The 13,035-nt window shown below is 37.4% G+C and overlaps 1 protein-coding gene across 10 annotated transcripts in view; it reads right to left on the reverse strand.

The window, feature by feature from the left end:
• Positions 1–2,081: 2,081 nt before the first annotated feature.
• Positions 2,082–13,035, reverse strand: part of LOC123769179 (mediator of RNA polymerase II transcription subunit 25) — a 31,317-nt gene continuing 20,363 nt past the window's right edge. For 2 of the 10 annotated variants that reach the window (XM_069310025.1, XM_045760188.2), the window contains exons 14-18: positions 7,703–7,792; positions 3,759–3,988; positions 2,937–3,131; positions 2,435–2,648; positions 2,082–2,207 (exon numbers count right to left, since the gene is read on the reverse strand). In XM_069310025.1, coding sequence (XP_069166126.1) covers positions 2,188–2,207; positions 2,435–2,648; positions 2,937–3,131; positions 3,759–3,988; positions 7,703–7,792 — 749 coding nt within the window. In that variant the 3' untranslated portion in view covers positions 2,082–2,187. The other 8 variants (XM_069310030.1, XM_069310028.1, XM_045760187.2 and 5 more) reach the window with 5 other exon arrangements.

The following is a 13,035-nucleotide window of genomic DNA, read 5'->3' on the forward strand; positions in this document are numbered from 1 at the left end:
ACAGGGCAGATAAAGATAAACTGTTTAGCATGGGTGGGACTCAAACAATGAAGGACAGGTGGAAACCTAGTTCCCAAATGAGCCACAGTGACGTTATAAATAACTTTTTTAGTATCAGAGTAGTTAACAGATGGAATGCATTAGGCAGTAATGTGGTGGAAGCTGACTCCATACACAGTTTCAAATGTAGATATGATTGAGCCCAGTAGGCTCAGGAATTCGTAAACCAGTTGATTGACAGTTGAGTCCAGTTTACAGTCCCCCGTGGCGTAGTGGTAAGACGCTCACCTGGCGTTTCACGAGTGCTTTGGCCTAGGTTTGTATCCTGGCCAGGGAGGATTTACTGGGTGCAAATCCTTAACTGTAGCCTCTTAACCCAACAGTAAAATGGGTATCTGGTGGTTAACACATTTGGCAAGGTCATATTCCGGGGAATATTAAGATTAAGAACTTGCCCGAAACGCCATGCATGCTAGTGGCTGTACAAGAATGTAAGAACTCTTGTACAGGTATATATAAATAAATAAAAAAAAAAAAAATAAGAGGTGGGACCAAAGAGTCAAAGTTCAACCCCCATAAGCACAACTAGGCAAGTACACCAGAAGAGGGAATGGAAATTTACAATTATCATTCAAATTTGAGCAGACTATTCTGCTGGCCACGGCAATGAGACGGGTACTATGGGACGTACTATAGTATGTGAGGAAGGGTTGATGCCTGGTGATAGCTAATAACTGTATATCTACCACAGGGGAAACTGTGAACATTAGCACCATAGGAACTATGAGCATTATGCGACAAGTACTATGGTATACCGAGGACAGGTTGGATCATTGTAAAGGTGGGGGATTAAAGTGCACCTAATTATTGTGGCTCAGTATACCAAACATGTCTGAAAATACTCTCAATACACACAGCCGATTTCATTCTGTGTATGCATGTTTTATTTTGTGTTATTTAACAATGGTTTACTTGTATTTGTATGTGCATGCATCTGATTAGAACTATTCTCCTTTGAGGACTGCAGTGATAAGAAGTATAAAATAGGGGTCAGAGAAGTATGAGGTTGTTTCTTTGGTAATCCTTATCATTCAATTTTACAACCCTTTGTCCAATCAGTCCTGATTTAGATCTCGTACAACATCCTTTAAAATAAAGACAATTCTGCAGTGAAATAGCATTAAGTCCAAAATAAAACCTTGTTAATGAAAACTAAGTATTCCCATGCAATTGTGCATCCCCATGGACTCCTGGAATGATGTAGTGTACATTGTAAACAATAAATTTGATGACGAACCATACCAATCAATCTGCTAGATATAACAGTTGCACTGCACAACCAATTTACAGCACGGTCCAGGGCACATCTTGTCAAAGGGAGGTCTCCTCAAGTGTAGCTCAATCCTCAGTGAGGTAAGACCATAAACTGTGAGCCATCACTATGGCATTTGTACAATATTTACCTCGATAACCTCCGTACTGTCTGCTATACTGTATATAAATTGGAGATATTGCGTGGTCAGGAAAAATTTGTAGGATAGTACAATTATTGTATCTTAAGCCATTTTTCTATCAAATATTTATCAACTAAAATATTAACTACAAAGTTTATATCTTCTTTTTTTTTTAACATAGTAGTAGTTCAGTATATGTATAGCCAATTTATTTTTTATTTTTGTACAGTATTGTTATATCTCATTATACTGAAAAGTAGAAATTCTTCTGAGTAACTGGCATGATTATCATATCACGAATCTCTGATAAAACATGCATTTAGTTTTGTGCTAGGCAAGAACAAATATGTTGTAGATCTACATTTGTAGGCAATTTGCAACATTATCCCAATACACTGTCAAAACTTAGAGCTCAAAGAGTCAGGAATGATGCTAGAAAATAGTGGATACATGTACACAACACTTATTCTTTTCCATTTGTACGCTATTTTTTAAATTGATACTGTACGTTAATTTTGTTTCTACCTGTACAGCTGTACAGCATGTAGCATTGACATTCTTTTTAAAGAGTATTTTAAAATAAGGTTAATCATATTGTGACTAATATGACTGAAGAAAAAATTAAAATTGTCAACTTTCATTAACCTTTATTTCCTTACCATAACTTTCCTCCAAAGTTGCTTCAGTGACTATGGCATTGACCATGAAAAGTACAGTACTTGAGAAATCATTTTTAGTACCTGCCAATTTTTTCTGGAAAAAAACAAAAAGAAAACTGTAATCAACCAATGTACGTAAATGAAAACAAATTCTTCTAGCAGTGCTCAAAGCTCCGCAGTGTGAAAGCAGCAAACACTGTTCACAGCATTTCATCCTAAAAAAGCTTCTGACAAGACTGCAAATCTTGACTAATATTCAGACATTATTTTAGAGAAGATCTACCATATAATCATTATTGTCTTGAATAGGTTGACCAATACCCTGCTGATTCATCGTTTGTTGTCCCATTCCTTGTTGGCCTATGCTTTGCTGACCTATAGCCTGACCCATAACCTGCTGGCCTTGACCAGCCATCTGCGGCCTTATTCCTTGTTGCTGCATCATGATGATATGTTGTTGCTGCTGCTGCTGTTGCTGTTGCTGGACTTGTTGCTGTTGCTGGACTTGTTGCTGCTGCTGAAGTCTTACCTGCTGCTGAGAGTTCAAAAACAATTATCAATAGGCAGAATGAATACATTCAAGTTACTTACATAAATTCCCAATGATACACCATTACTAACAAGAGTTACACAAGGCACTACTCATTCAGGATTATTCATCCTAAAGTTACATTTCTCTATTACCCACACTATATGTAGTGAATATGCTGAATGCAGTAAGTATGAGCTTACATCTATAACAAAATTCTCATTCAAAATCATAATTAAAAAAAAAATTATAGAAACGAGAAGGCAAGTTTGCAAGACATTTGGCCTGACCTACCTGCTGTTGCAGAAGTTGTTTGAGCCCAGAGGTCGGCATAGTAGGCTGCATAATTCGTGGCTGGCCGAGAGGAGTGTTTGACCCTGGCACCTGCTGCCCAATATTCATCGTCATGCCTGGTCGTTGTTGTAATTGTTGTTGCAGCTGCTGGCGTATTGCTGTATGATGCTGCTGTTGGTGCTGCTGCTGCTGTTGCTGTTATCAAACATAAGCAATTTTTTCATAAATTAGAAACACCATGCTCATGGAATGAGAAATTACAGCAGCCTAATATAATATTGTGTTTTCATAGTTAACAATGAGCTACATTAAAGACAAGAAAACTAGATATATTTTTACATCGGGGGAGATTGCAAAAATTCTTCCACAACCAGTATATTTCAGTGTACTGAATATATGGGGGGTGCATCTAACTATGCAGCTAAAAGGTTAGATTATACATTTGTGATTCCGTGAATGTTCAATTTAGTCTTAACTTACAAATTGTTTAATATTTTAAATAACTTGGTAATTATTAGCTGCCTTTCAAGTCAATTTCCTTATTTATTGTCTTCCTGTACTACTACCTTTATTTTATAAAGAATGCTATTATCTTTTACCTTTTTTTAACATGCACATTTTCCATGTACAATATACACAGTATTTGTACACGTCTCCATTATATAAAAGCAGAGCAACATTTTCAAAATGTCAACACTTACTATAAAAATGTAACATGCCTGACTAACAACACTGCGATGAAGTCTGTTTAAATCACCAAATGGGCGCATCCGATCCCACGATCGTCGTCGCCCCTAAATCAACACAACATAAATCACCAACCTGATTTTGGCGCATCTGAATCATATCTGGTTGTTGTTGTTGCTGTTGCTGCTGCTGCTGCTGTTGGATGTTTAGAGTTGGTCGTGTGGTGAGCTGCGTAGCCAACACCGACTGCCCAGTTCCCATCTGCACATTAACTGGTCCAACGGGTCCCTGTTGGCCCATGCCTTGTGAAACAGTTCCGCTCGTCATTTGTGACAACTGTCCGCCTCCGAGAATGGTATTACTACCTGAAACAAATATTGCACAATCAAATTTTACCTGAAGTTCATAGCTTATATATCGTGGCAACCGCATAACCAAGCTTCTATAATCTCTCTCTCTCTTCAAATACCAAATATTTTTAACACCATCAAAGCATTTCCTCTATTTTGATTAGAAGTCTGAAAGAGATAATATTTTCTACCAATTTTGTTTCGTATGTAGCAAAATTTTAAACTATTAATTTTACCATTTTAAATTTTTTAACGCTGTGTATAAACAACAATGCCTATAGTCTCTTAATAACACTGCAGATAACAGATAACTAATATATTGCTGTGCTTTGATGCTGAGAAGCAACTAGAGTAATTATTAAAAAGATGGCACAAGGCCAGGAAGGCTATTTAGCACCGCCCGTGTCACTGGATATTCAATAGATCCTAAATATCACTCAGAGATACCAATACGCAAGCAAAAAGCACAAGACGAGCATTGTGAAAGGTACAAGACATAACAAGACCTCATTGTTGGCAAATCCAATACAGTACCTTTTGCCAATGCTCGTCTCATCAATATGAGAGCCAACTCACAAATTATTCAAGAATTTATGGTCGTCACATATCTTTCAAGTGTTAATTATTACTTGAAAATCATTAACCCATAAAAATTATGCATATACAGTACAGGGGCTGTATATAGGAAATGTTCGGACCTATTTAGGATCATTATAATCTCCAAAACGAGATTAATATAAAAATACAATTAAACAACAAATTAATACAAAAATATAGTTAGATAACAATGACTGAATAAAAAGCAGGCACCGAACTCCAAGCAAAAAAAGGCTCCTAGGGTGCCAAAAACGAAGCCAACACAAGAAGCTTAAGTTTCTTCTCACGTTTCCTACGAGTGACGGTTAAGAACATGCTAATACGGGATACAGGGTTACAGATACTGTAATTCAAGTGACACACAGCTCAATATAAGAGCCAGTTGATATGTCCATTCACTGACATACTGCAACCGTTTACCTTTTTATATACAATATTTGATACTATATTTTACCCTCCTAGTCATGGGAGGGTGAGCTTATGTAAACCCTTTCCCAAAATTAAACTTAGTTCAAGCAAAGACACTTATTAGAAGAATAACTTTAAATATCGTGTTTAAAACAAACAAAATATCCACCATTTCATTCAAAGTGTCATAGTACATTAAAAAGTTACTGCTTGCCTGCACTGAGACAAGAGTACTCATGAATACAGAATGGTATTGCCAAGCAAGAGTACACCGCATCCTCAAAAATGAACCCAATCTGGATTTCGGAATAATTACCCCCAATAATTACCCTCAATCGACTTGAGAATGGTCCAGGACGGACCAAAACGTCGTCATCCCTTCACCTAGTGTGTGGTCTGATCAACATAATTACCCTTTTTTTTTGGCCGTTTATCACCAAATTGAGATTTTTCTCATAGGAAAAGAAAATTTATGCAATGATAAAATGACAGCAACCAGCAAAAATGACAAGCAATGCAAAAATGAGAGGCAGGGAAAGTGCCTAAAATGACCTTGTGGAGTGCTATTCTTCTTGTGGTACAGGTGCCATATATTGCCCGACTAAAGGTTGCGAGCTGTCATAGCTTGCAAGATAACTTATGTGACACAAAACAAGTGATGCTGGAAAGCACACAAAGATGACAACCAAGAGGCACTGAGAATACAGCTAAAGAAAAAGTACAAAAGTTTACCATGGACAAATGAATCAATATGGTCTACCAACTATACATTAGACATCAATTCACTGTATCCATAGTTCACAAATCACTATTTACGTCAATAAATTTAGACCACAGGCAAGGTAACGATTCACACACCTCGCCCTCAAATGTATAAGTAAGTGGTTTTAGGCAACTGGGCCTCATACAAGCAGCTAATCCACTACAGTCCTGAATATAACTATTTCACTTCTTTTTTTTTACATGCATTACACAGTCAGAAAATGAATGCATCCAGATATTAGATAAAAAATAAAAAGCAGCTCAAAAAGCGTGTGTATACGAAGGATGTAATACTTTTGGCTTAAGGAAAATTAGAAAGCCAAGTATGGAGATGGATCAATCAACCTCTGATGATCTGATGGAAGACCATCAAAAACTTCAAGGTAATTTCCCAATTTAATCAGCTACAGCTACCAATAATTATTCCAGCATGTTTGATTTTATGCAAATTGTCAACTGGCTTATTAAAATGTTACTTCATTAGTTGGCACAATTTCTAACTCGTGTTAACACAAATGATCTGTTTGAGAAATTAAGTCGACACATGCAGCTTAATTATTTACGAACATCCCTTACCACGACTATAGTATATTCTCAAATAAGCTGAATCTACCTGTTGCCCCTGAAATCCTCTGAATCAATGCAATATTATGCAGTACTGTACTTGGTACAGTATATTCAACTGCTCAGCAAGGTAATAGGTTATTTCCTTTTTTCACCTTTATTAAATGTATGTGTAGAATTCTATGAAGCCAGTTTATCATCATGGATATGTACTGTAATTTTAGTTTACCAAATAACAGATAAATAGATGGCATACTGTACTTCGCTGCCGTTGTCAGAACACTCATCTTTACGAATTTCAAATCTGTATGACAAATGTGCAAAACATTAAATTACAGTATGCATAAATTATCATCATTTAACAATTCCCTAGCATTTGTAGAAATCCATGATGAAATTGGATACTTGTATGGAACAAATATTAATAAGATAGAAAACCAACTTGGCTCACAGACGCAAGTCTAGTTCGTTACTGCCCGAAACGCATTGCGTAATAGTGGCTTTAGGCATTGTATGTACTAGCTCTATCTATATATTGATCCATTAATGTAACATCACTTGTATGTATGTACCTTACCTGAATAAACATATTTATTTATTTATTTATATTATCATACCCTCATTTCTATGTTCATGCAGTAGAAAGGCCCCAGTATGCAACTGAACTTTGTATATTCTAATACATGACACAAAAGATGCTCTTAATTCATTGCACATTGAACTGGAAACGCAGGACTGAATTTTTTAAATACATTACAAAATTATATCCGCTACAATTGCATATAATATACCTGTATATAAAAACAAAAATATATATATTTAAAATATATAGATAAATATGATGGAATTTCAATGATACCACAATTTGGCACACACTACCTAATTTCCAAGGTTTGCCAGAGTTATTTATAAATGCTACATTCGTAGGTAATTGTTAGCAAATAATGTACTTTATCATAAAAATTATCAAAGATAAAGCTTATGCACAGAAAAAAAAAAATTGTCCACTGGTCTACAGAAGAAAGGGTTCAATATTCTTCAATACATATTGACTGATGATAGGAGATTTATGTTTAATAACATCTCATGATCGATACATGTGCACCAGTATTTTTTGTACAATAATACGCAATTTGGATTATAACCAAGGCATGAAAATATCACATATTATAATAAATATAGGACCAAAAGTGTTTCATAATGTCAAAAGTGAAACTCCTATAAAAGTTTTTCACAATTATGCAGTTCAGGGCGAGTTCACCGCATAGGGGTAACTAGGAACCTAACCCTACATGTTAGCAAGCATATATGACTACTTTATTAATAACAAGATTGAGGACTCTGGTACAAAAAAATGTACAAATAACTGTGTAAATAGAACATGAGCACAAGGAATACCTTGACTAATGGGTTGACTCAGGGCATGGTTTAGTTGAGGGTTCTGTTGGATGATCATGCTCTGGGAAGACATGACGTTCAAACCAGAACCTGTCAGAGAGAAGGCCGGGGAGTGTCGTCAAACCCTGCCCTTTCTCTAATGCATGCATGCACTTCCACCCTTCAAAACTGCTCCAACACACAAAATCAAAAGCAAATATTTTTTTTTTTAACTACAATATTGTTATCAATACAGTGTGAGTATTTACTAAAAAAAACACAACCGATTATTCAAACTTTTTCCTCAAACTTTAAAAGGTTACAGTTCAAAATAGTTTCAGTGCTTTGGTTAGTCGAGTTAGAAAAAAGTCTACAATAAAACAAAACAAGGCCGAGTCAATATGAAAAGCATCTTTCCTGGCAGAATCATTCACTTACACCATTTTACAAGATCCGTTGTATTTCACGAATAAGTTTATCAGCAGGCAGGGAAATCAACATTCTGGCATAGGTGACATTTTTCAAAGAGTACCTAATGGATCATTATTGGTGCTAGGGAATTGAGAAAAAGTTTATACTGCCCAGACTAATAGAAGTACTAGTACTGTACTGTATAGTCATAAAATGGCATAACCTTTCCTAACCCTCTCTCAGTATCACAAGTGACTGATAAGAGAAGACAACTGTTAAAAGTTTATTTGCCTGCTTGGCTATTTGTACTCACTGAGCTTCCTAGGACCAATCTGTTTCATATATTCTGATGCACTGCAGAGGCAGAATATCATGGAGAGGGACCAGGAGCAATGGAACAATTCTGCTCAGAAAAGGGATTTTTATATTGACCTAAAAATCCTAATTTTGAGCTATCACATTCAGTTGTCAAGTAAGCATCTTAAACGGTGTAAAATAACAAAAGAACAGGTAGGACTCACCTGTGTTATCAAGAGGTATTTAAGGATGCTAAAGGGTGCAGGGAACGCCCACCCGGCACACAGACCAGCTAAAGGCACCAGCACTGCTGCCAACAATGAAGAAACTCATGGGTATAATCTACCCAATGCCATACACTGGTGGTGCCAGCAACACTCCCAAAGGAATAATTAGTCTGCCAGAAACTCTTAGTTTTGACCTCTCGGTAGCACATTGCAGAGAAGAATGCCTTTTTTGTAGTGAATTCATATAATTCTTGTGGCTGAAGATAGGAGTTTAAATTAATTGAATCTGTACAGCTGGGAAATGCGACGTTGAACACGGGAGATTCAACCTAGGGTTAGGAAACAAACCACCTGATGATACATGATGGTAAGCAGCCAAATAATACAAAAGCAAAGTGGCAGGATTTTAGGAATGATGCACCCCAAATGCAAACAAAGCCTTAACAACTATGGGACCTCCAAGAAGTGCAAATATAGGTCTTAGCGAGGAAACTAAGGGTTGGGATAGAGCATAAAATATGACTACAATTAATAACAATTAAGACCTATGACACATCAAGGCATGCAGCTAATTAACTAGAGGTCCTACACCAAGAGTTTTAAGTCATAATGGCAAGATCAAAGAAGAAAAAATCTGAATCCTAGTAAGAGACCTGGGAGCCAGATTCAACTCTTCTGGAAGGGCCATGAAGTGATAACCTGAGTTCTCAACATAATACTCATGAACTAAAGATGAATTGCAATGTGGTAATAAGTATTTTGGATATGAAGAGCCACAAGCCAAGAAAATGGAAGCATATCTTTACAAACCAAGGATATTTTGACAAACCATGCTTGGAATCAGGTCAAGGAATCCCTGACCTGATCCAAGAATGATGAAATTCCAGGAGACGTTACCCCACAACATTCGTTGGTGCTTACCACCAAAGAGGACATTATAGGATTGAGACCAACCCCCTGTGTAATTTCCCAGAAATTGGCAGAGCCTGTCTACTCTCAATTTTTTGCAGGACAAGAAGACAGAGCCACACAAAGGACGAATCTGTATACCAGAACATCTACCTTGAGCAAGAGGATGCGAGACCACCTCCGAGCTGCCACCTCATGTGAAAGACGAGAAGTCGTATCATCCACAAGACTTTTTCAATGCAAGAAATGAAGACTGAGCATCTGTCAGCACCTTCTGCACCCAAGAAAAGGACAAAAAAGAAAGTGGAAAGAAAATGAGAAAACAGTCATAGCAGACTCTAAACTGACCCAAAGCTGTAAGCATGCAGGCATGGAACAGTACTAATAAAGTCTGCTACTAAAATTTTGTAGGACCTAAGAAAATAGCTTACATAAAATCAATTTAAAGGAAGACTGTTAGGTTTGGCATTTTAAATCTTAGAGCAGCATTTCTTAGTCTGTGGAACCCCAAGGTAACTGGGGGGAGCCACAAGAGAGTAATAAATAGGCTAATTCTAATCATATGTAAATGCATTTTTTTTAGCCATTTTGGGGTTAAATTGTTCTCCTTTAACCAATATCAAGAGCAATGACAAATCATCTCATTTTAGTTGACAATGAAATGTTTGTTTATCTAATGTATAACTGGAATTTCTTCAAGGCTTCACAGGTTGAGAAACACTGCTTTAGAGGGACCTTGAAAAGATCCTCCAACCTGAAGAGAGGAGAAATCAGGCGTTCTTTGCAAAACCATAAAATATCCCAAGGACCAAAAGAAGCACAGCTACCCCAGTCACCATTACCACACCAACTAGAATCTGCAAGAGATCCACAGTCACTTAGGACCCTAAACCAACTGCTAAAGTACTACCTAATAACTTTCAATACTAGGAAAGCAAAACTAGATGTTATTAAGACTTGCAACAGATCACCAGATCCTCTGCCCCTGAACTAGGGGTTTGAAGAAGCCAGGGTGCCAACACACCCAAATAAGGGCCACAAATAACCTAGCCCTGTCAACACTGGAGACGTAGAAAAGTTAAATATGCAAATAATATACAAAAGAAATGCGCACTAGCATTCTAATACATTGTAACCTGTCAGGCGCACAGAATGGTCCAATGCCAACATATGATGCAATGGAAAAATGTACACCAGACACACAAATGTCCAATAACCATAAATGAAGTGGTATAGGTCTCTGAGAACTAAACCACCAACGTACACTACCAACACTGAATAGATACTTTTGTACACAAGTGCATACAGGAACCGATATCTTGCGACTCCTGTTAGCAAGCCAAGAGCATTTATCTGTACTTGTACATTTACCTGTACCTGTACTTCTCATAATTTATGGTAAGCTTTGCCCACTGGCTTGCCCTGGAACATGACTCACCAGTTGGTTCCACCGGGTACCCAATTACTGCTGGGTGAACAGGCACAAACAATTAAGGTCTAGTGCCCAGACACTCCTCCTTGGCCACAACACGAGCTCGGATCAACCGCTCGCAAGGTACAGAGCAAGTGTGTTACCACTATGCCATCTGGGACTAATAGATAAAACAAACCCAGAATATCAGACCTACTTGGCATCACGAAGACCTCTAAATAAACTGCCAACATGCAGACAAAAACACAGACAAGTATATAAAAACACACACACTTGCCCATGAATGCACAGCATGAGATGGATACAGAGACTGACCAACAGATGCACAGAAATGGACACAGTACTCGTCTAGATGTACTTACCTAGATGAGCTTGAAGGGTCGAGCATCGTCTCCGAACATTGCCTTCCAAACATACTTACTGTACTGTAGTTTAATACAATGATTTTGTTACTACACTTTGTCATAATTACATTTAAAATTGTGCACTGGATTAGCTTTAGCACAACACTTGTTTGTCTAACAAATTCTACTTGTTACCTGGAGTGGGTTCCCAGTCTTTCTACTCCAAGCCCAGCCTGGGGCCAAGCTTGATTTGCAATAACTTGCTCCAAAAAGATTGCCTAAACTCTTACTGATATACATGACTTATGTGTCTAGTTTCAGCAATGCTCCCTCATTCTGCTATTACTAGCTTTAAACAATACTTTGTCTATTGTGTAATTTCTCAAATAAACTTGTACAGTATATCACTATTAATGTCCCCCTATACAGTACTGTACCGTGTTTCTTCCAGCATGGCGAGGTCCAGTTGCCTTAATCTTTCCTCAAAGCTCAGGCTCCTCAGCTCAGCAACAAGTCTTGCTTCACAACTCTGGACCTTTTATTAATTTTGTCATGTGCTTTTTCAGATAGGGGTTCCATACTGGGGTTTCATACTTCAGTATATATAATGGATCTCTCATAGGACATATGTAGGGCCCCTGAAGGCACCTTCGTAGAAACGTTTGAAAGCTATGCATACATTGGCCAACTTGGCACATGCTACTGACATTATTCTGCCAATGAGTGCTTCAGGCACTGGATTTGGTTTTATTTACTCCTAGGTCTTTCTCCTTTTCTGATGCAATAATCTATCTCCTCTTCATCCTATCCTGCTGTATAGACCTTTTCAGTTCTGTTCCAAATCCTCATAACTTTACATTTAGCTGGGTTTAAGTCTAGCACCCCTTTTAGACTACTTCAGGAGCAAGTCTAGAACCATTCACATGGTATCAGAGTCACTGTTATAATTCTTCTCAGTAGTTTTGCATCAACTGCAAACAAAAATATAAAGGTGCCAATATCCTGTTAAGTCACTGACTAATACTGGAAATAGTATGGATCTTAATGCCAACCTTTGCAGTAATCTGCTTAGAACCTTTATCATTATTCAACCCTATTTATGCCAATTACAGTTTTAGCGGCTCATTCTTAGTTTTTTCTGGGCTGCTGTACATGATCACAGCCTGTACATTTTAGTAAGTACCTCTCAGCCTTGCAGAGGCATAGTAATTAATCTAAGGATGTGAATAGCTGTTCATCGCTCTTCATGCAAGCATTCAGACGGATTTCCCCTCTGTTGTCTCAGATAGGCCTTCAATACTCAGAGGTTTCTCTCTCTGGAATATCCTCCTTGTGCACCCTTTCATATTTTGGAAGTTTTATATTTCCAGAGCAAGGTCTATCACTTTTCTCTCGACTACCTTGTTTTTTGTATCTACTCGAGCCCATGTGTTCACAATTTTCTGGAGTGTCTAGTTTACCCCTCTCAATTTACCCTTTCTTGCCACTTGTCATTTATATCTAACATCTGTGGGTGGAGTTTTCCATATTTTTTCTCCCAACTTAACTAGTTCTCATTAACATTGCTCGATTAGCTCTACCAATTTTAATCTTCAAGTAAGGAATAATATATTACAATTCTTCCATTTGCACACCACCTAACTCCTCCACTTTTCATCTTTACTGCTTCGTCATTTGTAGTTTACCAGTTGCATGAAATTTCTTAAACGTTCTTAGTCAATTTTATTTCTGAAG

Source organism: Procambarus clarkii, chromosome 66, assembly GCF_040958095.1.
Source record: "Procambarus clarkii isolate CNS0578487 chromosome 66, FALCON_Pclarkii_2.0, whole genome shotgun sequence".
Classification (NCBI taxonomy): Eukaryota; Metazoa; Arthropoda; class Malacostraca; order Decapoda; family Cambaridae; genus Procambarus; species Procambarus clarkii.